The 27,219-nt window shown below is 42.9% G+C and overlaps 1 protein-coding gene across 1 annotated transcript in view; it reads right to left on the reverse strand.

Moving 5' to 3' along the window:
• LOC137369634 (transcriptional activator GLI3-like) overlaps window positions 1–27,219 on the reverse strand; it is a 471,074-nt gene that overhangs the window by 8,171 nt on the left and 435,684 nt on the right. Inside the window, exons 11-13 of the mRNA XM_068030965.1 lie at window positions 19,489–19,638; window positions 13,681–13,845; window positions 8,667–8,936 (exon numbers count right to left, since the gene is read on the reverse strand). Of these exons, the coding sequence (XP_067887066.1) occupies window positions 8,667–8,936; window positions 13,681–13,845; window positions 19,489–19,638 (585 nt within the window). The remainder of the gene's footprint in view (window positions 1–8,666; window positions 8,937–13,680; window positions 13,846–19,488; window positions 19,639–27,219) is intronic.

Here is a 27,219-nt window from a genome sequence, read left to right on the forward strand (position 1 = left end):
GCTGTTTTACCCAGTGAATTGCTTGCTGTACTACTGACCGAACAGGAGAGGCAGAGACTTAGAGCCCAAGGTAGGGCTGCCCCTCGTGGAGCTGGACATGGAGCTGGAGGTCCTCCTTGAGGTAGTGAGGGAGAGGAGGATGGTCCTCTTCCTGGAGGGTGGCAGGAGGAGCCCACCCTCCCAGATCAAGCAGGCCTGGATCAAGGTAGTTGACACAGTCAGCAGACGGAGTGTGGTCCCCAGAAACTGGGTCCAGTGCAGGAAGAGGTTCAATGTCACCGGCAAGTGACAGCAATGCCAGACCCACAGGAAAGGCCTCTGGGTATTCAGTAGCCTGAGAGTGCATGCTGCATCTGAACATGGGAGGAATGTGTACCCAGGGTACTTACTGATCCTTCAGCAAGGCTCACAACTATAGCACTACTGAGGATCTGTTAGCACTGAGATATGCAGCTTCTTACGTGTATGAGCTGCTGGCATTGGCCATGGAGGAAAGCAGTGTTATAAGTCAATTATCTCTTTCTTGTCCTCGCAAGAGAAATGTGCACCACAAGAGGGTCCAGACAGGAGGAGGAGTTCCATACCTATATGTCATCACCAGCATGGAAGAGGGAGCCATGGAGATTGACAGGGTCGCTGACCACCAGCAAGTTGGTGGAGGCAAGATGGGTATCCCTGGTGGAGAGAGTAAATACAAACTGGAATGCATTCATTAATGGGCTACAGTGCACTTCACTGCGTCCGACAGCATGCCAAAGACTCGTCTGCATTGGGAAGCATCAGCACTTCAGAGGCTTCTGCTCCCCAAGCCTAGCTCTCATGATCTCTTCTTGAGTCTTTCACAAATCCTGATAGTCAGGAGCAATGGCCGATTTCTGCACCATCACCGGGCAAAGCACAGTCATAGCAGACCCCAGAACAAGCACCATAACACCTTACAGTCACACCCTCTACAAGTGCATGTACGGCCACCTTGGTGGGTCCTTGCAGGCGATTAGATAGAGTGGCACTGGGTGATTAGCATGTCACTAGTGTGCAGAAGGAGATGACAGAGACAGAGACAGCTATGGACAGTCCCCTTGGAGGATGAAGGGCAGACACAGCCATGTTCAGTTGGGCACAGATGCAAGGCCTCAGGAGTCACAGGAAAGGAGGCTCTACCTAGATCTGCAACAACAGACGTACTCCCGCATGCCAGAGTTCCCTGAGGCAGTACAGGGTCACGGGCAGAGAATGGAGGAGTCTATTCAGCCCACGTGTGCCACCATGGTTCAGGGCTTTGAGCACCTCCAGGCATCTGGAGCTCCAGCCAAGGGCTGAGGCAGCCTCCAAGGAGGATGAGAGTGCCACCCCTCATGGGGCACCATCATCATCAGCCTCCTTGGCTCGTCTGACTGAAGGACCATTTATGCAGCAGCCTCTGGAGGTGCCCCCACTGGCACCTGAATTAACCTGATTAGTTACGGGCATCCTCATGAGACCCTTGAGTGCTATGCCAGGCCCGGCCACCTCCCTGTGCAACCGGGGCACCTTGGTGTTCTGCATCTTCCTCCTCTTCCTCCTCCATGTCCTGCTCAGCATTGTTCTCTGATCAGCTTTGTTGTTCCAGGGGCTTGCCCTCTTCAAGGTCCACACCTCCCTGGAGGGCCATGTTATGGAGAGCATAGCAGGCCACCACAATGAGCGCGACCCTTGTTGAAGTGTATTATAGGGTGCTATGTAACCAATCCAGGCACCAGAACCACATCTTCAGAAGGCCTGCTCAATGGCTGTCCTAGTGAGCAGATGGCCTCGGCTGTAGTGCCTCTGTGCCTCCGTCTCAGGTTCTCGTAGAAGGGTTAGTAACCATCTCTTCAAGGGATATTCCTTGTCCCCTAGAATCCATCCACGACATTTGTGGGGTGGAGTGAAGAGCTGTGGCAACCTGGACTGCTGAAGGATGAAGGAGTCATGGCGGCTGCCAGAAAAATGAGCGCACACTTGCAGGAAGCTCTTGTTGTGGTCACTGACCAGCTGAACGTTGAGGGAGTGGAAGTCTTTCCTGTTGATGAATCTGATTGGCCGGCCACTAGATGCCTTGATGGCCACATGGGTGCAATTGATGACAACCTGCACCTGGGAGAATCCAGCAATGGAGGCGAAACCCACTGTCCTCTGTGCCTGCGAGGCCGCGTCTGTCTGAAATTGAATGTACTGCCCAGCTCTGACAAATAGGGCAGCAGTGACCTGCGAGATGCAATGGCATACAGCAGCTTGCAAGATGGCACCAAGGTCCGCAGCTGATCCTTGGAAGGAGCCAGAAGTGAAGTAGTTCAAGGCCACAGTGATTTTGACAGCTACTGGCAAGGCATAATGAGCAGTACCGCGATGTGGAAGCTCTCGGCGATGAGCGCACAAATCTCTGTGACCATCTAACTCGAAAGTCGCAGAATCCTGCGGCACTGGTTCTCAGCCATCTCAAGGTAGCTCCTCCTTCACCAGTAGATTCAATGCTGAGGGTGTGGCCTCCATTGCCTTCCTGCTCCTCGTCCCTCTCCTCTGTGCTCCTGATACCCGGGGCTTTTCCCTTCCTGAAGGGGATGTTGCTCTTCATCTCTATTGGGCCCAAAATCCGAGACTCATGCCCCCATTACCAGCTGTTGCCTTCCTTCTGCTCAAGTTACCTCCAAGTTGTGCTTGGCAGCCTTGCCCCCTCCTTTTATGGCCCTGCGATGCCAGCAGGATTACAGCCCCTGGCACTACCCAAGTGCTTACTGAGCACTCTCCCTGCAACCTGCGCTGACCCGATGGCAACTGTGTGCCAAAGGCCAAGTCCCTCTTTGTGCCATTCACTCTTTCACGGGGCCTACCAAATTCCCCGGGCCGGCACTGACTGGCTACCCACTATATGTCCGCCTCCATTCACCTGGTTTGCCCCAGACCCAGCTTGCAGCCCATGCACCCCCATCAAAATCTGAAGATTCCTTTCAACAAGCTCTTCAACAATCTTAATTGCTGTGATATTTTCATTCCCCCCACCATCTATGTTCCCACCCCCGTTGTGACCTGAAAATTTAGCTCCAAGGGTCTAACTCAAATTTCTGTGTCAGTCTTCACAAAATGTATTTAACAAAAATTTGACACAAGTGCCAGAATGTCTGTAACCTCCTTGTGAAGTTACCATACAAAATAAACAAGAACTTTGTGACGTACAGCTTGAAGAATAATTGTGAGCTCACCCAATGTTCAATCGATAGATTTTGTGGCCTTAAAAGTATACATTTCATCTCAGGAGCTGAAGATTACATTATGCATTAAATGGTATAACATGTCCCTTGTAAAGCACTGACACTTTCAGAAATGTCATGGGAAATTTTTGTTTTTATTCATTAATGGGATGTGAGCATCACTGGCTAGGCCAGCATTTATTTTCCATCCCTAATTGCCTTTGAGAAGGTGGTGATGAGTTGCTTTCTTGAACCGCTGCAGTCCTTGTGGTGTGGGTACACGGACAGTTCTGTTAGGGAGGGAGTTCCAGGATTTTGATCCAGTGACAGTGAAGAAAAGGTAATATATTTCCATGTCAGAATAATATGTGGCTTTGAGGGGAACTTGCAGATGGTGGTGTTCCCACATGTCTGCTGCCCTTGTCCTCCTAGTTGGAAGAGGTCACAGGTTTGGACAGTGCTGACGAAGGAAGCTTGGCGAGTTGCTGCAGTGCATCTTGTATATGGTACACACTGCAGCCACTGTGCGCTGGTGGTAGAGTGAGTGAATGTTTAAGGTGGTGAATGGGGTGTCGATTAAGCGGGTTGCTTTGTCCTGGATGGTGTTGAGCTTCTTGAGTGTTGTTGGAGCTGCACTCCTCCTGGCAAGTGGAGAGTATTCCATCACACCCCTGACTAGTGCCTTGTAGATGGTGGACAGGCTTTAAGGAGTCAGATGATGAGTAACTTACAGCAGAATTCCCAGTCTTTGATCTGCTCTTGTAGCTACAGTATTTAGGTGGCTGGTCCAGTTATGTTTCTGGTCAATGGTAACCACTAGAATGTTGAAAGTGGGGGATTCAACAATGGTAATGCCATTGAACGTCAAGGGGAGATGGTTAGATTCTCTCTAATTGGAGATGGTCATTGGCCTAGGACACTACCCTGAGGAACTCCTGCAGCAATGTCATGGAGCTGAGATGATTGGCCTCCAACAACCACAACCATCTTCCTTTGTGCTTGGTATGATTCCAACCAGTGGAGACTTCCCCCCCATGCACCAACTCCCAACGATTCCAATTGACTTCAATTTTGCTAAGGCCACAGTAAGTCAAATGCTGCCTTGATATCAAGGGCATTCACCCTCCCCTCACCTTTTAATTTAGGTATTTTGCCCATGTTTGCTCCACAGTTGTAATGAGGTCTGGAGCTGAGTGGCCCAGGTGGAACCCAAGCTGAGTATCAGTGAGCAGTTTATTGCTAAGTAAGTGCTGCTTGATAGCACTATCAATGACACCTTCCATCTCTTTGCTGATGATTGAGAGTAGACTGATGGGGTGGAAATTGGCGAGATTGGATTTGTCCTGCTTTTTGTGGACGGGACATACCAGGGCACTTTTCCACAATGTTGAGTAGATGTTAGTAAGTGTCTAGCACACATAGAACAGCATATATTACTCTAATAGTGCATCACAGTTGCCTGCTTGACTGAAATAGTTAACCATGTTGATTTATTTTTCATTGGCTGATAGGTAAATCTGTCAATTACAAATAGATGAGAAATAAAAACAGTAAATACTGGAAATACTCAGCAAGTCTGGCAGCATCTGTGGAGAGAAAAACAGAGTTAATGTTTCAGATTAATGGCTGTTCATCAGAACTTCGCAGGCAGTGCATTCCAGATCCTAGCCACTCACTGCGCAAAAAGGTTTTTCCACATGCTGTCGTTATTTTGCAATCACCTTAAAATTGGTGTCCTTTGGTTCTCAACCCTTCTGTCAACAGGCACAGTTTTTCCCTATCTACTCTGTCTAGACACCTCATGATTTTGAACACCTCTACAAATCTCCTCTCAGCCTTCTCTAAGCAGAACCAGTCCAGCTTCTCCAATCTATCCTTGTAACTGAAGTCTCTCATCCCTGGCACAAGTAAGGTGTGTGATGGAATACTCTCCACTTGCTTGGATGAGTGCAGCTCCAACAACACTCAGGAAGCTTGACACCATCCAGGACAAAACAGCTTGCCTGATCGTTACCCTGTCCACCGGTTTAAACATTCACTCCTCTCCAACACCGAGACACAATGGCAGCAGTGTGTACCATATACAAGATGCACTGCAGCAACTTGCCACACCTCCTCCGACAGCACCTTCCAAACCCATGACCTTTTCCACCTAGAAGAACAAGGACAGCAGATGCATGGGAATACCACCACCTGCAATTTCCCCTCCAAGTCACACACCATCCTGACTTGGAAATCTATTGCCGTTCCATTACTGTTGCTGGATCAAAATCCTGCAACTCCCTCCCGAACAGCACTGTTGGTGTATCCGCACTACATGGACTGCAGTGGTTCAAGATAGCAGCTCACCACTACCTTCTCAAGGGCAATTAAGGATGGGCAACAAATGTTGGCCTTGCCAGGGATGCCCACATCCCACGAAAGAATAAAAAGAATTTGTAAGCATTTTCTACACCCTTCTCATCCTTCCTCAAATGTGGTGCCCAGAACTGGACACAATTCTCCACTAGAAACTGAACCAGTGTTTTATAAAGGTTCATCATAACCTCCTTGCTTTTGTACTCTATACCTTTTTAAACAATTTCTCAACCTGCCCTGCCACCTGTAACGATATGTGCACATATACCTCCAGTTCTCTGCATTCCTAGAGTTGTAGTTTATATTGCCTTTCCTCGTCTTCCTACCAAAATGTATCACTTCACATTTCTTTGCATTAAATGTCATCTGCAATGTGTCTGCCCATTCCACCAGCCTGTCTGTATCCTTTTGAAGTCTCACATGCACAATACTTCCAGGTTTTGTGTCATCTGTAAATTTTGAAATTGTGCCCTGTGCTCCCAAGTCTAAGTTATTAATATATATCAAGAAAAGCAACCCTAAGGAGCACCACTGTATACCTTCCTCCAGTCTGAGAAACAAATGTTCACCACTACTCTCTGTTTCCTGTTACTCAACCAACTTTGTATCCAAGCTGCCGCTATCCCTTTTATTCCATGGGCTTCAAATTTTGCTGGCAAGCCTATTATGTTGCACTTTATCATTTGCTTTTTGGAAGTCCATATACCCCACATCAACTGCCTTACCCTCATCAACCCTCTGTTCCCTCTTTAAGAAACTCAATCAAGTTAGTTATACACGATTTGCCTTTAATAAATCCATGTTGGCTTCCCTTAATTAATCAACACCTGTCCATGAGTGCTAATTTTGTACTGGATTATCATTTCTAAAATTTTTCCCATCACTGAGTTTAAATGACTGGCATGTCATTGCTGGGTTCGTCCTTACACCTTTTTTTAAACAAGGGTTTCACAGATTTCATAGAGAGATACAACACTGAAACAGGCCCTTTTGGCCCACTGAGTCTGTGCCAACCAACAAACACCCATTTATGCTAATCCTACATTATTCCCATATTCCCTACCACATCCCCACTTCCCTCAATTCCTACCACCTGCCTACACTAGGGGCAATTTACAATGGCCAATTTACCTATCAACTTGCAAGTCTTTGGGAGGAAACCAGAGCACCCGGCGGAAACCTACATGGTCACAGGGAGAACTTGCAAACTCCACACAGGCAGTACCCAGAACTGAACCTGGGTCGCTGGAGCTCTGAGGCTGCGGTGCTAACCGCTGCGCCACTGTGCCACCCTGGTGTAACATATGCAATTCTTCAGTCCTCTGGCATCACCCCTATATCTTAGGAGGATGGCAAGATTATGGCCAGTTTCCACAATTTCCACCCTTACTTCCCTCAGCATCCTCGGATGCATCCCATCTAGTCCTGGCGACTTACCAACTTTAAGTACAGCCAGACTTTCTAAAACCTCCTCAATATCAACTTTTAGCCAGGATCTCAACTACTCCCTCTTTCACTATGACTTGGTAGCATCTTCCTTGGCAAAGCCAGATGTAAAGTAGGCATCTAGTAACACAGCCATGCCCTCTGTCTGCATGCATAAGCCTCCTTTATGGTCCCTAATTGGCTCCGCCTTTATTCTTTCTACCCTTTCACCATTTATATGCCCATAGAAAAATTTTGGATTCCCTTTTATGTTAGCTGCCATTCTCTTCTCATACTCTCTCTTTGCCTCTCATTTCCTTTTTCACTTCCCCTCTGAACCTTCTATATTCAGCCTGGTTCTCACTTTTATTATGAAGCTGACATCTGTCATATACATCCTTTTTCTGCTTCATCTTACTCTTGAACTCTTTTTTTATCCATGGAGCTCTGGCTTTGGTTGCCCTTCATTTCCCCTGCATGGGAATGAACCTCGACTGTATCCCAACCATCTCCTCTTTAAAGGCAGCACATTGCTTGACTACAGTTTTGCCTACTATTCTTTGATTCCAATTTATCTGGGACAGATCTGTTCTCAACCCACTGAAATTGGCCCTCTCCCATATCTAATTGATATTCTAAATGGACAATCATAACAGGTCTTCCTGGGATAAAACTTGATTGTCAGTCTTAATGGTAAAACAGTGGAGTGACATTTGAGTTAGAGGAGTAGTGTGAGCTCAAAAGGAATGCTTGAAACAGTACCATCAGGATGTTGCAATTCACAGAAGTTATGAGAAAAGTTATTAGTGGGGCAGAACACCATGTTGCTCAAAAGTGTCATTGATGAAAAGTGGGGAAGGGTGCCTGAGGCTTTCTCAAACAAGGAAATAATGACATTGCATCCTAAAATTGCGCGAACCCCAGCCTCGGTTGTGTAACATCAACATCATCATAAATGTTGCCTGTACCACAAAATGGACCAGTGAGATTCAGCTCCTTGAATCTCTCAAAATGTGATATAAAAGCCTTATGTTAAATGCAGTTTCAGAGAGGCTATTCATGCTCAGTCACCTGCATCCTTGTACCTCAATGACTTAAAATCAAGTTACCAAAGGAAAAGCATCTTTCACAGTTGATACTGGAAACTTTTCAACTGGACTTATGTACAGCCTGCTGATTTCCTGTAAGTAGAAACACTAACGCATACAGACTAGAAAGTCCCAGTTAATTGATCTTGGCAACAGCAGATCATGGGATCACTTCTTACTAAATGTGCTCCTAAATTTGCTTATAGGTTTGAACTGAGGATGGGCGGGAAATACAATAAATGCAATTGATGTCAGTAGCCTGGCCTCTAGCAACAGAGAAAAAAAATAGCGGCCAAGGTTTTCACACCTGGAAAAGGTGTCTGAATACGGATGTTGGTAGTCAATAACATAGGACTCTGCTATGCTGCCTCCCACAACTGAATAAGTCTGCCAACACTCACTTTATTTTAGGTTTACACATGAAGAATGTTCACTTGAGTGGAGTACCAGAGGTCTGCCATTGCCCGTGGAGCAGACAGTCATCAAGAGTAAGCAACTTCAGAGTAAGAGGGCAAATAACTGGAAAGGACATGCTTCAAACTTCTTGTAATGAGTGTCATATCTAATTTTGAAAATAACAAGGACATACCATTGATTTCTCTGTCTTTATGGCCTTAACTTGGAGACATTCCTCCCGCTTTGAGGTAGTGTTGTTTAGTTCAGCCTGTTGCTGCCCAGGTGATTTGGACTGAGCGTTACTGCCTGGATCCCTGGGTGGTGGAGGTCTTGGGTGGGTGTCTCCTCGCTGTTTCTTTGTGATGTGAGCCTCAGGGCCATGAACTGTTTTGACATGTTTTCGGAGGGAACTAGGATCCGTGTAACGCTTTGTGCAGCCAGGAATTTTACAAATGTAAGGTTTCTGAAAAATAATTAGCAAAAGTCAGGAAAAGAAGCATTAAAACAATTGTTTTCAACAAATTGACAGAGAAATAAACTGAACATTCTACATTCCTTTTCAAGCCTGGATAGCCAGGTTTGACATTTCTACATTTGATGAAGGTTCATTAGTAGAATCATAGTATGACACAGCACAGAAGGAGGCCATTTGGTCCATCGTGCCTGTGCCAGCTCTTTGAAAGAGCTGTTCAATTAGTCCCACTCCTCTGTTCTTTCCCCAGAGCCCTGCAAATTTTTCCTTTTCATGTTTTTACCCAATTCCCTCTAAAAGTTATTACTGAATCTGCTTCCACCATTCTTTCAGGCAGTGCATTCCAGAGGATAACAACTTAGTGGATAATTTTTTTTCTTCATGTCGCCTCTGGTTCTGTTGACAATTTATAACGAGCAATTTATATTTTATATATTTTTATCATGCAGAAGAGACTGTAGAAATTTTGTCTGCTTCAGTATACTGCTTCAGTATGTTTCAAACGATTTGTTATCTTTGTTAATTTTGTAATTGAAGATGAGGAGGTCCAGTAGGGGATTTCAATTATTTCACAGCTTTCAGCACATTTTATCTGGGTAAGCACTCATAAAACACTGCAAGAAAAAATAACTTGCACTTCTATAGCACCTTTCACAATCTCAGGATGTGCCAAATTACTTTAAAGCCAATGAAATATTTGTGAACTGTAGTCATTATTCTAAAGTAGGAAATATAGCAGCCAATTTGCACATAAAGTACCACAAATGACAATGAGATTAATGACCAAATCATCCATTTTTACTGATGTTAATTGAAGGTTAAATTTTGGTCAGGACACCGAGAAGAATGCACTTGCTCTTCTTCAGATAGTACCATGGGATCTTTTACATCGACCTAGGAGGGCAGACAGGGCTTCAGTTTAATGTTTCACCTGAAAGACAGCACCTCTGACAATATAGTGCTACCTCAGTACTGCACTGAGGTGTCAGCCCAGATTTTGTGCTCAAGTCTCTGGAATGGGACTTAAAAACACAATCATCTAACTCAGAGGCAAGAGTGCTAGAACTGAACCAAAGCTGACACTATTTTTTTAACCAGGGGGAAATCCCATGGGATCCAGGGAAATGCAGCAAGGTGGATACAAAATTGGCTGAGTGGCAGGAAACAAAGGGTAACTGTTGATGGGTGTTTTTGCAACTGGAGGGCTGTTTCCAGTGGCATTCTGCAGGGCTCAGTACTGGGCCCCCTGCTTTTTGTGATATATATTAACGATTTTGACATAAGTGTAGGGGGCATGATCAAGAAGTTTGCAGACGACACAAAGAGTGGCCGTGTGGTAGATAGCGAGGAGGAGAGCTATAGGCTGCAGGAAGATATTGAGGGTCTGGTCAGACGGGCAGAAAAGTGGCAAATGGAATTCAACCTGGAGAAGTGTGAGGTGATGCATTTGGGGAGGTCAAACAAGGCAAAGGAATACACGATAAATGGAAAATACTGAGAAGTGTAGAGGAAGTGAGGGACCTTGGAGTGAATGTTCACAGATCCCTGAAGGTTGATAAGGTGGTTAAGAAGGCATATGAAATCTTTTCCTTTATTAGCCAAGGTATAGAATATAAAAGCAGGGAGGTTATGCTGGAACTATAACTCACTGGTTAGGCCACAACTTGAGTTCTGTGTGCAGTTCTGATCCCCTCATTACAGAAAGGATGTAATTGCACTAGAGAGGGTACAGAGGAGATTTACGAGGATGTTGCCAGGACCGGAAAAATTCCGCTATGAGGAAAGAATGGATAGGCTGGGGTTGTTCTCCTTGGAACAGAGAAGGCTGAGGGGAGATCTGATTTAAATGTACAAAATTATGAGGGGCCTGAATAGAGTGGAGGTGAAGGGTCTATTCACCTTAGCAGAAAGGTCAGTTACTAGGGGGCATAGATTTAAAGTGATTAGTAGAAAGATTAAAGGGGACATGAGGGAAAATGTTTTCATCCAGATGGTGGTGGGGTCTGGAACTCACTGCCTGAAAGGGTTGTTGAGGCAACTCATTCAAAAGGAGTCTGGATATGCACCTCAAGGGCCGTAATCTGCAGAGCTACGGACCAAATGCTGGAAGATGGGATTAGAATGGGTGGATTGTTTTTCGGCCAGCACAGACATGATGGGCCAAGTGGCCTCTTTCTGTGCCTTTAACTCTATGATTCTAAAGATTTCACAACATGTAGGACAACAGAAAATTCAAGCAGAGTGACAAGAAAGAGGCTGAAATGGACTTAATCAGTACTTAATTAGAAATATTCATAGGAATAATTGGATTCTAAGCACTGAATACAGTTCCCACCGCTTATTGCAGGCATGTTCATGTGAATGCAATTTGCCTGCGATATGTGATGGCTGGTATAATGGGGGGAAAAATATGCATTTGAAACATACTTTTATGAAACTTATATAAATGGACTGTGAGAGTGTTAGAAACACCCAGCTTTGGAACACCTCATCAAATTGTTCTTGAGAGAGACTCAAATGAAATAAATTTTATAAGAAAACACGTTTGTGAATTTCACCCAATCCTGATTCCTGGGACAGACTGCATCTTTTAGGAATTAGTTTTTATAAAACTGCCATCAAGCAGTGTTTGCGCTCCTCCTTCTCATTAATTCTAACCTATATCGGTACAATCTCGGGACTTGGTTTCAGACGTTAAACTGCAGGGATCAGACACTGACCACTGGTATTCAGTGTACAGCAGGGTTAGTGTTAACATTGGACAGACTTTATGACAGCTGAGCACCATTTTAATAAGATGTTATTGCCTAATGGACGCCACAGCTGCCAGCGCTTTGTACTTTGACTCGAAAACTGATGTTAAGTGTGTGTAGCAGACAATATAATTAAAGAAATAGCACATTCTGGGTTGATTTAGCATTGTGCTAATTATGCCACCTACAATTTGCAGAGCATGATGTAAGTTAACAAAGACTGAGCTTAATTGGTGAAAGGACAACATTTTGTTTTTCTTGGAGAGTATCAGATTGAATACAAAATACATTTAGTGCAGCAAAAAAACAGCCTTTCTGTTTCTGCCTATAATAAATGGAGCACTTAGGACTCTGTAACCGACAACTCTGAAATTGACTTTAATGCAAATGGTTATGGTTATCACTCGGCATTGCGATTTAGAAAATAGAGCAAAACAGGGAGCATGGGAAATAAACTAGTGGTGGCTCTGCATGCTGCAACCAGTTTAACTTGGCTCCCAATGACATTTATGCATCCAAACAGCTTATTTGCCTTTGTTACTTAAGACAATTTGACAGGTTGGGCAATAAGTAAATTTTATAAGCATGATTACGGCCTCTTCTGACCAATATTTATTCCTTAATTTGCATGATTAAAAAAAACAGATTATCTGGTCATCATCACATTGCTGCTAATAAAAGCTTACTCTGAGCAAATTGTCTGCCACGTTTCCTACATTACTACCAACAACGTACTTTAGGATGTAAAGTACTTTGGGACGCCCTGACCTTGTGAAAGGCACTATAAAAACGCAAGTCTTTCTTTTCTTGCTTAAACAGAGAAAAAGCTTCTGTTTATATAGTGTGTTATCATATCCTTAGGCCAAAGCAATCAAGATTGTTATGTGGATAAACATGGCAGCCAAGTGCACACAGCAATGTCTGCCAAACACCAAAACAGATCACGGACTAATTAAATTTATGTTTGACAAGCCACTTGGAAAATTCCCTATTCCTCTTCAAATTGTGCCATGAGATCTTTGATGTCAACTGAAAAAGGAAACTAGGCTTCGGTTCGATGTCTCCTTTGAAACATACCACATCTGACAATACAACATTCCCTCAATACTGCAATGAAAAGTCCTCCTAGATGAAACATTCTAGTCTTTAAAATGGGGCTTGATCCCACAATATTCTGACTCAGAGGCAAGAGTGTAAAAAAAGCTGACACAAAACGGAATTTTACAAGTCCCATGGATTTTCCGACAGCGGGACCGGAAGTTGGCAGAACCTCTGCATTCGCCATTTTTTCAATAGCCCACACAGTTTTGTATGTAAGTGAACAGTGTGGCGAAGAGCACAGGAGACACCTGTGATTGTGCAGGACAGCCGTTCACTGGTGGAACCTGCTCTCACTTGGTGAAGCACCACGAGCACCATGGCTATACAGCATTCTGTGTTTTAAACCTCAAGGATCCTTTGTGTTCTGTAAGTGTCTTCAGAGTTATCGCAATTAAATCTTTTACTTACTTTTAACTGCTTTTTCCTTCCTTAATTTTTCAAACCCAGCACCAAACCCCCATCATTTTTTTTTAATGCGGCAAAAGCCAAGCAAATGTCAATGAGCAGCCAGCTTTCTGCCCCATGGTTCAATGATGACTCCCTGCAGGTTCTCCTCCAGGCCGTCAGGGAAAGGCGGGAGGTTCTCTTCCCTGCAGATGAAGTCAGAAGACCCTCCCGTCTGACCAAAGCGAACTGGATTAAGGCAGCAGAGGAGGTCTTGAACCGTGGGGTGACACGGCGAACCTGGGTTAATCTCATTATGAAAGCACCAGTTACATTATGGGAAACATCTATGCACCTCTGACTTACAGTATTAATTTTGTTGGGACAGTGAAATAGCTACACAGTAGCATATGTCTACGATCAGCTACAGTTATCATGGGCTTTGTCTGCCAGGTAGGTAGAGCAGACTCACCAATGTGTGCCAGATAACAGCTTACCTCATTTGAGTGGGTTCTGTTCTGATGCTTTGCCCGGTCAGATGCGTTGGAGAATGCCTTGTTACAACCCTCATGCTCACAGACATATGGCTTTTCTCCAGTATGAGATCGCAGATGTGTTTTCAAGTTTTCCAGTCTGGAGTAGGCCTTTGCACAGCCTTCAAACTGCAGAAAACAAATTTACGGTAAATTACCTGCAATCTTTTGGATCATTTAAAGTTACATACAGGAGAATATGCAAATGAAGCTATTCATAAATGACACTTTGAATCTTTGAGTTCTGAACCTTTTTCCATTAACTATGCCATGATGATGATATGCTAACAATAACCCAAAATTTATGTTCATTTGAAATATATGAGCACAGCTGGTGGATTTTATACGGTAACTTGGTTGGCTTTTGATTTTGTCAGTGCTGTGGAGAATTCTGCATTCTTGTCTAGGTCAAACAGATCTGCCTGCTGAGCCTACTTGTTCCAATTTCCTGTATAGAATCCACTTGCCGGTAGGATCACATTCTGCCTAAATCCAGGATATCTCTGGACTCGGTGGGCCTTATTCACTTCCACTGTAGAGTTATCTAGTCACAGGAGGATTCAGTTGTATTGATACTGGGGATGAATGTATTGTAATATTAATCATGTTTCTATATTCCAATCTATTAATATGCCACCTTGACTAACATTCTATCTAGGTGCCCCATGCCTATTTTCCCCCCCAGACAGGGAGGCATTAGCCTTCACAATCTGAGGTTAGGGCAAATGCTTCGACACTTCACTATGATAGAGCTTCTGCTGATTAAGTACGTAGTAGCACCACTTGGTGCAAAGGAGAGCGTCTGGAGACTTTTATGCTTTGGAGAGGTCTAATGGAGACACACAGTACTAACTATACAGATGACAGCTGTTATCAATCTTAGGATGAGAGGTAGGTTTTGCGTGTAAATTGGCTGATCTGGTATCCAGGAAGTGATCTGTTGGAAGAGAGCCCCTGCTGGCACTGCGGTAATATCCTGTGAAAGCTGCAGCTCCTCCAGTGTCATTATCTCCGCCAAGTGGATGAAGATCTGCACTTTCTCAATAACAGCTTTTGCCAGCCAAGTCTAGATTGTGTCAAAACAAATCAGTCATCAAAGTATAGGAACACTGAAGGTATAGGAACACTGAAGCACAGACAAAAAAAACTGCATTTATATAGCATCTTTCACGACCGCAGGACATCCCAAATTGCTTTACAGCTAATTAAGTACTTTTGAAGTATAGTCACTGTTGTAATGTAGGACACGTAGCAGCCAACCTGCACAAAGCAAACTCCCACAAACAGCAATGTGATAATGACCAGATCATCTGTTTTTGGTGATGTTAGTTGAGGGATAAATGTTGGCCAGGACACTGGAGAGGAATTCCTTGCTCTTCTTCAACTTTAACATGGGATCCTTTACATCCATCTAACAGGTCAGACAGGGCCTCGGTTTAACATCTCACCTGAATTCAGCATCTCCGATAATGCAGAACTCCCTCAGTACTGTACTGAAATGTTAGCCTAGATTATGTGCTTAAGTTTCTGCTGTGGGACTTGAACCCATAACCTTCTGACTCAGAAGAGTGTGCCAAGTTTGACACCTAAATATAAATACATGACACATGGAACAGAACTGAATACTATGGAAAAAGAAAAAGATCTCAGTATCACAGTTCACAGCCCTCTAAAGGTTCATGACTAATGGCATAAAGCTATTATCTATTTTGATCTTGTACGAGACCTTGGTTAAGCCTCATTTAAGCATCAAGGAACCGTAGTAAAATTTAAGTCAATGGAAATTGGGGGAAAACTCTCCACTGATTGGAGTCATACCTATCACAAAGGAAGATGGATGTGGTTGTTGGAGGTCAAACATCTAAGCCCCAGCACAGGGGCGAGCAACGTTTTTTTACCTGAAGAGTTTTTTTTTTACTTTGCTGAAAATAACATCTATTAAAAGCTGTAAGATGAAATTTTGACATTGCTAAATGAAATACTTGGCAAATTGCCAAATGTCTTGGCAGAATGCATAATTTACATATTTAATAAATAAAATACATATATTCAATTTATATACCAATAGAAAAAAACTGAAATTAAAATAGACCTAACTCTGAATTATTGCATTTTTTGCGCAATAATTTTGTCAGTAAAGTCAGCTGGCGATGAGCAACAAATGCTGGCCTTGGCAGCAATGCTCATATCACATGAAAGAATTAAATAAAAAATTAGAATACAGTATGCAGTTATGATCCCCTCACACAGTGGGTAGTATTGTAACTTTGAAGAAAGATTCTGGGGAGGGGGGGGGAAGTGGGGGTTTGGGCAGCATATTGATTTCTAGTTATAAATATTTTAGCTTTCCAGCTAAGCTTGAAAAGCTGGGCCTGTATACAATTTAGAAAATAGAAGACTCAGGAGCAAGTTGATCGAGGTCCAGAAAATAATGAAGACTGTGTTCACATTGACAAGTTCTTTAAATTGAATAGGTTGGGAAGGACCAATTAATAACTTATGCAAGCATGCAACTAGGTTTGATAGTAGGTGGTTTTTCATTTCCCAGAGAATATATTTATGGAACAAGTTGCCAGCTTGTGCATTGAGTAATGTTTTGTGGTGTATCTTCAAAAGAGAGCTGGACTAGTTACTGGCAGGACCAGAGATATACCACAGAAAAGATAGGTGCCAAGCAATCATGGTCAATTTGATCTCCTCTTTGATTTTGATTGCTTAGGGAGTCACTGCATGGGATGAAGCAGTTATTTCTTTGTCCCTGTTTGACGTTTTGGATGCAAAACTTTTGATACTTAGAATGGATACTACCTAAATACTTAAAACATCAGATAGCAATTCAGCAGATCTGGCAGCATCTGTGGAGAGAGAAGCAGAGTTAACCTGAAACGTTAGCTCTGTTTCTCTCTCCACAGATGCTGCCAGACCTGCTGAGTATTTCCAGCACTTTTTGTTTTTATTTCAGATTTCCAGCATCTGCAGTATTTTGCTTTTATATCAGATAGTGATGACCCCTATTCCACAATCCTAATCAAGTACCATACTTCCTCAAAACCTAATGGAGGAAAAGTTCCACTTTTTTTTACTAAATTCTTTCCAAGGCATTTTGGAATGTGGCACTGCAGAAGCCCACTGCTAATTAGGAGCTCAGAGCCATCTAAATTAAATTATAACAGGCTAATATCAAAGATAGCCTATCCGAAGCTTCAACTGAAATGACCTGAATCTTGATAGAAAGGCTAAGATCCCTAAAATCATAAAGTGTTAAGACCCAAAGGGTTCACTCCTGCTCATGAATGCTTTTGTGGTGAATGGCTAAACCGGTGTAAGATTATAATCTCAGGCAAGTTGTCTACTTGTATTATGTGTAAGAAAGAACATTGCTAAAAAACACTAGGCTTGTTGGGTTTTCTGAAGCCAAACTCACCTGATTCTGCCTTGGGAATGGGCACTGACGGTTGCTGAGAGAGGACCACACAAACTCAAATGCAATGTACTCATGATATTTCTTTTATCAGTCCTTACTCAAGATAAGTTAAGTATAACAAATTAATCATGTTTTTCTTTCGCGTTATTTCTAATATTGCTACAAATGAATACTCGGGCACAAAATTCACTCTTTGATATGAATCTCTTCTTTACAAACATTTGACGTTGAAGACCTCAAGGTTTTCAAAAAGCAGTATCAAAAGTTGCCTTAGCAACCAAATCAGTGTTTCTTTTCCTATTGCTGATTTTCTCTCCCCTCCTCCTGAACTTTGTTTTCACATTTTGACATGCACTCTCTGAAGTAAATCCTACCATTACTCTTTATCCTCACTTCTGACAGACTGAAGAATGTTCAGTATGTGCATTTTATACCAATCCCCATATCTGAATAATTCTGATTGATCATTCATTATACAATTTAAGCACAATTACAAAAAAATACAACTTCCCATCCCTATTAAACTATACAGTAAAGTGATTATCCAATTAAACATTTCAATTAAAGTATAACAGTAAGTGAATTAATAACAGTAGTAGCACAAAACAAGTCTAGAGGCATTAAAAGAACTCCAAACAATTCCCTGGAACGAACCATGAGTGAAAAAGTTAAGTGCCAATGTCACCTTTAACATTACAGGCATTGGGTGTCAGCCGCTTCCCAATGGCATCAACTCCTGCTCCAGCAGATTGCACAGCTCCACCACCAGCTGCCTGGAGAGATGTAGTCTTCATGGATATTGGTGCTCGGACATCTCCATGAAGCTGAGCCTCTGATAATGCACCCTTCGATCTGGGTAGTGCCTTCTGCAACCATGAGGTTGCCCACTTGCCCCCATGTGTCCTCTTCGTCCATGTCCAATGGCTCCCCTGGCCACTGCACAGGTGCTCCATGTGGCTGCATCTCCATCTCTGTATCACTCCTCCTCACTAGAGCAGTCAAACTCTGAAAGCATTGACTCCATAAGCAAATGAAGCCTCCAATGTAATGAGCTTCTCAAGAAACTTGAGAGGCTGCTGTGGACCTGGGAGACACCTATCCACTAACAGCACTTCATTTTGGCCCCACCCTCTGCAGTGCCTCCAAACTTGATAGAGTCGCTTCTTCAACACAGCCTGCAGACAGTTTCACAGTACAGCTGCCAGTTCCCTCCACAACTCAACTGCCGCTCAGATCTCGCCTCCTTTAAAGAGGTGAAACTCTGAGCCTCTGTGCATCCAGTCCACCATTCACAAAATTGGAAAAAGGTAGGAAAGTACCTGTCAATTGGCTGATTAACAATCTTAATTACCTGCCCACCACGACATGTCTTCCAATGATCTGTCCCGCTGCCCGCAACACGGAAAATTGGTTGGTGGCGTGTTGATGTTGGAGAGCCAGCCTGACACAGGTCCGTAGCATTTTACCGGACTTCCTGCCTCCGTTCCCACTGCCACGAGGTCAGTAAAATTCTGCCCTTTATTTGACTTGAGATATGGATTAGGGACTTTTTTGGAAAACGGTCTCAGAATTTGGGTGTTGAATGTCTTCTGGCTTGAGATGAACCATATCGTGAGGAATTTCCATACAAAATGTCTTCTGGCTTGCCCCTTTTATGTTAATTGGATTATTCTAAACTTAGAAACTTGTCAACTGTACTTTCTTTTTAATTAATTCTCGGGATTTGAGCATCACTGGCCCTTTTATTGCCCATCTCTAGCAGCCCTTTGAGAAGGTAATGATGGGTCGTCGTCTTAAACCGCTGCAGTCCACATGGTGAAGGTACCTCCACAATGCTGTGAGGTAGGGAGTTCCAGGATTCTGACCCAGTGACAATGAAAAAATAGCAATATATGTCCAAGTGAAGGGAATTTGGAGGTGGTGGTGTTCTCACACACCTTGTCCTTCTAGGTGGTGGAGGTTTCAGGTTTGGAAGGTGCTGTTGAAGAAGCCTTGGCAAGTTGCTGCAGTGCATCCTGTAGACGATACACACTGCAGCTACGGTACACTGATGTTAGAGGGAGTGGATTTTTAAGCCAGTGGATAAGCTGCAACACAGGACTCTATCCAGTCTAAAATGACCACAAATTTGTAAGAAGTTACTGATTGGTCCTGGAATAAATCAAGGAAAAGAAAATACACCAGGTTTATTTCACTGGTGCTGGGTGGACATCAAACAAAAGCGTGAAGAATACAAGGGTGACTATGCATTTGCTTAAGTATGTAAATGTGATGATCATTATCTCTTGGCAATGGGACAGTGAACTTTAGTGAATAAAGAGCAATGCAATGTACATGAACAGACTCACAGTGCACTTATGTGGCTTCTCCCCAGTGTGTCGCCTCATATGCACCACAAGCATGTACTGGGCTTTAAATGGCTTCTGTTCTCGAGAGCAGTCCTGCCACCGGCACACAAACTCTTTCTTCTCTCCATGGATGTGGTCGTTATTTATGTGCTGGATGGGGAAATAAAAGAACAAACTATCAGTGCACATGTTACCTCATCTACAAACAAAGATTGACGAACAACTTCTTACAAACTGGGATCTGCGAAAATATTCAAAATATATCAAACAGGTACAGCCTACTCCTCTTAATTCAACGTTGCTTAATTCAAATTATTAAATAATTCCCCACTATTTTAGTTCAAAACGACCTTCTTGGGAGATCTCCCCATTGTCCGCTGTAACTACAATTGTGAACCTGCAGAACTGGCATTCGCGGCTATCTGCACCATTTTTCCAGGATTTATGCCAATATTCCACCAAATTTATAGCAGGAGATTGGGAAATCCTATGGAAATTCTACCCCACATTGTCTTGTAATTATTGCAAGAAAAGACCAATTACTTTATCCAAATTACTAGAAATTTTTCATTTTAAAAAAAATGAAAACATTAGTTTTATGTATGGTTAGACAATCTAATGGCATGACGATAGAAAGACCACTGGTGTTCTTGTTTTTATGAATTCACACTGGGTATTGAAAGAATTTACACAGACATTTACCAGAGACAGCTCTTCAATGCATGTTACTTTGAACCAAGCTGATACAACACTGCACAGGGCTACAATCAAAGACAGCAGCACAATACAGCAATGATAAGCCACACACAACTCTCAGGACTGTTGGGAGTTTTGGTCTCTGCAGAGTGAGAACCTCACTTAATATTAAAGGAATCAGCTTTAGTACCATGAAAATCTGTCAGGGTTTTCAGTCATGCCATCAATGACCAGATAGTCATCCAGCCTGCTGATACACCAGCGAGTTCACAGTGACTGTAGGGGTTGGATTCTACTGTTATTGCTGCTGTTAATCACATTCAGGACTGAGCTATGTTCATTCTGACAGTTGGGGTTTATTTCAGTTGATTTTAGTAATCCCTGTACCTGGGCTGGCGTTCACTATTCTGGATATAATTCAAATAAATCAGCTTTGCATCAAACACACAGTGTTCAAGTCCTGGATTTCTCGTCAATAAGAGGCGCCTGATATACTGTTATCAACGGTTTCATTTTTGGGCCTTTTCTCCTTTTTGGGAGCTTGAGTAATATGTTATTAAATCACCAATTGGGAAAATGTGGCAACACAGCAATAGCTTAACTGCCTGCTATCCCTGACGGAGCATCACCAGAAAGGATAGGACTGCTTGCAGTACCATAGTGCTACCAGAAGAGGGCCCATCAGTTTCACTTTTGTAGGTGAAAAGGCAGAAGTAAATCCGGGGTATCTGAACGGATTTTGTGTAGCTGCACATTTAAAACATCTAAATTCAGTCATATTTTCCCCATTGCGCACATATCTTCTAACCAGGCGCTGCCAAGCAGTGGAGGGCACATTAAGAATGTTGCCAGACAAAGCAATGTTAAACTAGAAATTAAAAAGCATTAAGTGTTAGAAACAATGCCATTCCAGACATCCTCATGGTAAACAGATACGGTTCTTTATGAGAGTTGCTCCTTTTATCATTTTCTTAGCCTACAGAATGGTCTGAACGCACTCATTGACAGTAAAGAAAGTCCAGTTGTGCTCAGTTGTCCAATGCTTTAGAACATCCTTTGAACACTTGACAACCTCATCACCTGTAACGACTGAACCTAATCCTTTTGCCAGTTTCTGCAGCTGCAATTTGTTAGTTTTGATATTGCAAGAACAACATTTACAATGGAACACAATACTGTTAAAAACAATTTTATACCCCGCCTGATGGTGGAGTTCCATGAATTACCTTCTGCTTGTTATAGAATTGAGTCATTGAATCTTACAGCACAGAAGGAGGCTATTCGGCCCACTATGCCTGTGCTGGCTCTTTGAAACAGTTATATAGTTAATCCCACTCCCCTGCTCTTTTCCAGCAGCCCTGCATATGTTTCCCTTTTCAAGCATATATCCAATTCAGCACCACTTTCAGTCTATTCCCACCCTGGGTGCTGTGCATTAAAAACCACTATGTTACTCTGCATCTTCATCCATTCAAATAATCTGCATTGCAGAGTCAAGGAAATTACTCCAGAAGACAAGAAGAGGATATAAAGCCAGTGTTCTGAAGTAGCACCTTTAGCATTCAGTGGTAGCACTCTCGCCTGAGTCAGAAAGCCGTCAAAGGCAACCAAAATGCAACAGCAACATGGGAACAGGAATAGGCCATTTAGTCTCTCAAGCCTGTTCCGCCATTCAATGAGATTATGGTGGATCTGTCTAACTCCATGTACTCGCCTTTGCCTCACATCCCTTAAAAACTACAACAGAAATCTGTCAATCTCAGATTTAAAATTAACAATTGATCTAGCATCAACTGCTGCTTGTGGAAGAGTTCTAAACTTCTACCGTGCTCTGTCTGTAGATGTGTTTCCTAATTTCACTCCTGAAAAGTCTGGCTCTAATTTTTAGTCTATGCCCCCTAGTCCTAGACTCTCCAACTTGCAGAAATAGTTTCTCCCTACCTACTCTATCTGTTCCCCCTAATATCTTGAAAACTTTGATCAAAACACCCCTTAACCTTCTAAATTCTTAACCCTTATGTCCAGATATCATTCTGGTGAATCAGCACTGCACTCCCTCCAAGGTCAATATGTCCTCCCTAAGGTGTGGTGTCCAGAACTGCTCACAGTACTCCAGGTGTGGTCTAACCAGAGTTTTGTATAGCTGATGCATGGCTTCTACCCCCTTGTATTCCAGTCTTCCAGATGTAAAGGCCAGCTTTCCATTAGCTTTTTTGATTATTTTCTGTACCTGTTCATGACATTTTAATGATTGTGTACTTGGTCCCCCAAGTCTCTTTGGGCCTCTACTGTTTCTAGCTTTTCACCATTTAAAAAGTACCCTATTCTATCCTTTTTGAGTCCAAAGTGAATGATCTCACATTTGCCTACACTGAAAACCATTTGACAAGTTTTGCCCATTCACCTAATCTGTCGCTATCTCTAATTTTATGCTTTACCTACACTGCTTAAAATGACACCTACCTTTGTGATATCAGCAAATTTGGATATGTGGCTTTCTAGCCCATTATCTAGGTTGTTAATAAATATGGTGAATAGTTGAGACCCCCAACACAGATCCCTGCGGAACACCACTAGTCGCATCCTGCCAATTAGAATATCTGCCCATCATCCCTACTCTCTGTCTCCTGCCACTCGGCCAATTTCCTAACCAGGTCAATAATTTTCCTTCAAGTCCATGAGCTTCAACTTCAGCTATCAATCTCTTGTGAGGGACTTTATCAAATGCCTATTGGAAGTCCATATAAATAATATCCATAGATATTCCCCTGTCCACTACTTTAGTCACCTCTTCAAAAAAATTCAATCAGCCATCAGGCACGATCTACCCTTCACACATCCATGTTGGCTCTCTCTGATCAGCTGAAAATTTTCAAGGTGTTCAGTCACCCTATCCTTAATTATAGACTCTAGCAATTTCCTAACAACAGATGTTCGGCTAACTGGCCTACAATTCCCTAGTTTCCCTCTCTCACCTTTCTTAAATAGCCGAGTAGCCTGCGCAATTTTCCGATCTAAAAGAATGGTTCCTGAATCGACAGAACTTAGGTACATTACTCTTAGGGCATCTGCAATGTTTTCACCTATTTACTATTATTTTGCTTACATTAATTTTAGTGAGTTCCCGTCCCTGATTCAATATTGATTTCCTCAGGATGTCTGGCATGCTGACCTCTTCCGCTATTGTAAATACTGACAGCATGTCCACCATTTCCTTATTTTTTATTGAGAGTATCACTGTTGTCAGTTTTCTAGGGGCCCCACATTGCTCCTGACCACCCTTTTTTCCCAATATAATTGTAGAAAAATGTTGCGTTGATTTTGATAACCCTTTCAAGTTTCTTTTCATACTCACTTTTTGTAGTTCTTGCTGTTTGTTTTATCATCCTTTACTGTTCTTAGTATTTTGCCATTTAGCAGAATCAATGCATTTTTTGTGTATTTTTTCTTTTAATTTTAAGTTATCTTTTACCTCTTTAGTTGTCCATGGCTGTCTTTTTTTTTACTCAGTAGAGGCGCTTTCTCCTTAAGGGTATAAACTCGCTCTGTATCACATTAAATTCTTTTTGGAACACCTCCCACTGACCCTGTTCTTTTCCACATTAACAGATTTGCCCAGTTTACTGTGGACTGTCTCATCCCATTGAAGTCAGCCTTACCTAAATCTAGAATCTTAGTAGCTATTTCGTGTTTCTCCCTTTCAAACACTACGCCAAACTTGATCATATTATGACTGCTATTAGATAAATGTTCACGCACCATTAGACTGTTAACAAAATTTGACTCGTCAATCATTTTTAAGTGTAATATAGCAGGTCCCCTTGTTGGTTTTAGGACATATTGCTGTGCAAAACTATCCTGGACAAACTTAAGAAATTCACTACCTTTCTGACATGCATTAGTCTGCTTATCCCAATCTATATGAAAGTTAAAATCCCTCATTAAAACCACTGTGCCTTTTCTACAGGCATGTCTAATCTCTGCATATAAGTAGAGCTGCTACCAGGCGGCCTATACACAACTCCCATTACAGTCTTATATCTTTTCTATTTCTTAATTCAACCCATAAAGTCTCCACTGTCTGCTTAACTCTTGTTATATCCTCACTTACCAGTTAAGTGATTTTATCCTTAATCATTAAAGCTATTTGGCGCCCTTTATCATTCCCCCTATCCTTCCTGCAAATATTATAGCCTGATATATTCAGTTCTGACCATCTTGCAGCCATGAATCAGTAACGGCTACCATTTCATACCTCCAAATTGTATTCGCGCCTGCAATTCATTCAATTTGTTCTTTATACTCCATGCATTTATCTAAAGAACGCTTATTGGGCAACACACCCTACCTGTCCTTTTGCTCTCACGTTTCACTCACATGTTTCTTATTTCTCTCCTCTAGTTTAATTACTTTACATCTTTTAGTTGTCCCTTTACCTGTGGTGTCTAAAGCACCATTTCTGACTGTTACTCTACTCTTTTCCTTTGCGATTATTTTCAAACTATTATCTATACCACCTTTTTAACCTGAGCCCTCCCACCACTTACTAGTTTAAAGTCCTTGTGATTGCCCCATTTATCCTTTCAGCTAGGACACTGGTCCCAGCCCCATTCATCTGGAGCCCAACCCAACGATACAGTTCCTTCCTGTCCCAATACTGGTGCCAGTGTCCCATGAAATGAAACCCTCTTTTCCACTTCATCAGCCATGTGTTGATCTTCCTAATCTTATCCCTATGCCAATTTGCACTTGGCTCAGGTAATAATCCAGAGATTATAACTCTCAAGATCCAGTTCTTCAATTTAGCTCCTAGATCCTGGTATTCTCCAAACAGGACCTATACCCAATGTAGTTGGTCCCAACATGGATCACAACGATTGAATCCTCCCCTCCCTCTCTAATATTCTTTCAAGCAGGTCTGAAATGTCCCTCTCCCCTGTACCAGGTAGGCAACAAATCATGCAGAAGTCTCGATTCTGCTTATGTAGAATTCTATCTGTCCACTGAATTATCGAATTCCCGACAACTACAAATTATGCTTCCCCTCCTCCTCCTTCCTTTGGACAGCCTCCTGCTCCAAGGTGTCATGGTCTGCATTCTGACTGTCCTTCTGACAGTCTTTATCCTTATCCTGACAGGTAGGAACAACATTGTATCTGTTGGATAGGATCAGTTTCTATAGATCCTTGTTCTCTATCTCACCTAGGTTCGCCTTACTCTGCACACTATCGGTCACACCAATCCTGTTCTGAACCTGTACCTCTCCACAAGGTGTGACCAAAGTCTGGAGCAAACTGTCTAGATGCTGCTCCCCCTCCCAAAAGTGTCGGAGTGTCTCCAACTCTCACTCCAGCTCAATGAATCTGAGCCTGAGAGATTTGCAACAGAGAGATCTACTGCAGATGTATTCGTTTGAGACAGTGTCACTGTTCTCAATCGCCCACATACTGCTGTCCAGACACACAGCACAGAGGAAGTGACCGCACTTCTGCAATCAGTAATGCCAATCCGAGATAAGCGGGCATGGAGGAGGGTGGATGGGGGCAGGGAGACGAGGAAAAGGCAAAAGAGAGAGCTGTAATAGAGGGAGGGGCAAGGGAAGGGTGTAATGAAGGGAGGGCAAAAGGTGGAGTAGGCGAGAAGGACAGGAGGGAAATGGGAAAAGTCAATGAATAGGTGTTACTGGGTCTCTAGCTGTGTTTCACATCCCTTCTTCTCACACTTCTGCTTCCAGTCCAGGGTCCTGTTCAAGATGTGGAACCTCCTGGATAATGGTGTGCAACAGGACTAAGGCTCTCTATCAACAATTCTTCATCCTGCTGCCTTGCCTGGAATGGTTTTCAGCGGGAGCGGCATTGGAAAGAAGTCCATGCTGGCCATGTATCAGTGATTCTTGTTCTCAATGCAAATATTTTGCTCAGACTCTCCTTGTTATGGAAGAGCCAACAAAGGGAATCAGGGGGTGGGAAGGAAAAGGAGGGAATACATTTTTTGAGGCTCCCAGGAGCTCCCACTGTTAAAATAAAAACAAATCCACCACTAACTGGGGTGCAGGAGTTAACAGATCAATGACCATGGTAGCAAGGCCACCATTAACCAACAGACAGATGTTAACAAACAGCTGGTGATCTGATAGGGGCTTTAAAAAATATTGTTTTTGTTTCACAGAGTATCTGTGCTGTAGAAACTTGTCAGATGAGCGATCAGGAAGAAAATCAAAAACATGTATAATAGGTGCAGATTATACTCTCAGTATTAAAAATACACAAACTATTGTATGTTACATACCGTGACACCTTTAACATTGAAAATACCTATCACAGTGCTACCTACATTGCTAATATTATAACCAGTGTGCTACTGTAGCGTCATCGAGAGATACAGCACTGAAACAGGCCCTTCAGCCCACCGAGTCTGTGCTGGCCATCAACCACCCATTTACACTAATCCTACATTAATCCCATTTTCCCTCTCACATCCCCACCTTTCCTCAATTCTCCTACCACCTATCTACATTACAGTGGCCAATTTACCGATCAACCTGCAAGTCTTTGGCATGTGGGAGGAAACCAGAGCACCTGGAGGAAATCAACACAGTCACAGGGAGAACTTGCAAACTCCACACAGGCAGTACCCAGAACCAACCCCGGGTCACTGGCGCTGTGAGGCTGTGGTGCTAACCACTGCGCCACCCTGTAATTGGCACAAATTTCACTACAATAAGGCAGGTCTGCAAATCTAACATGAGGTGAATATTTCAAGCCATAATTTGTAGCACAAAAGCATCTGAACATTTATTTTGTTATTTGTTTAATTCTGAACTACAGCATATCATTTATATGGCCATAAAATTGCAACTTTCGATAATTTAATTGATTGAGAAGGCAAGGTAAATGGAAATTTAACTTAATGCTCATGTGACAATAAGAAGCCACATTAGCCACATATTTCAAAAACCTGAGTAATGGAAGCCTCATTGAAAACTAAAAATGCTTTCGACTTAAAAGGTCAGGCTATTCTCTGTCACTCATGCCT

The sequence above is a fragment of the Heterodontus francisci genome, chromosome 5, assembly GCF_036365525.1.
Source record: "Heterodontus francisci isolate sHetFra1 chromosome 5, sHetFra1.hap1, whole genome shotgun sequence".
NCBI lineage: Eukaryota > Metazoa > Chordata > Chondrichthyes > Heterodontiformes > Heterodontidae > Heterodontus > Heterodontus francisci.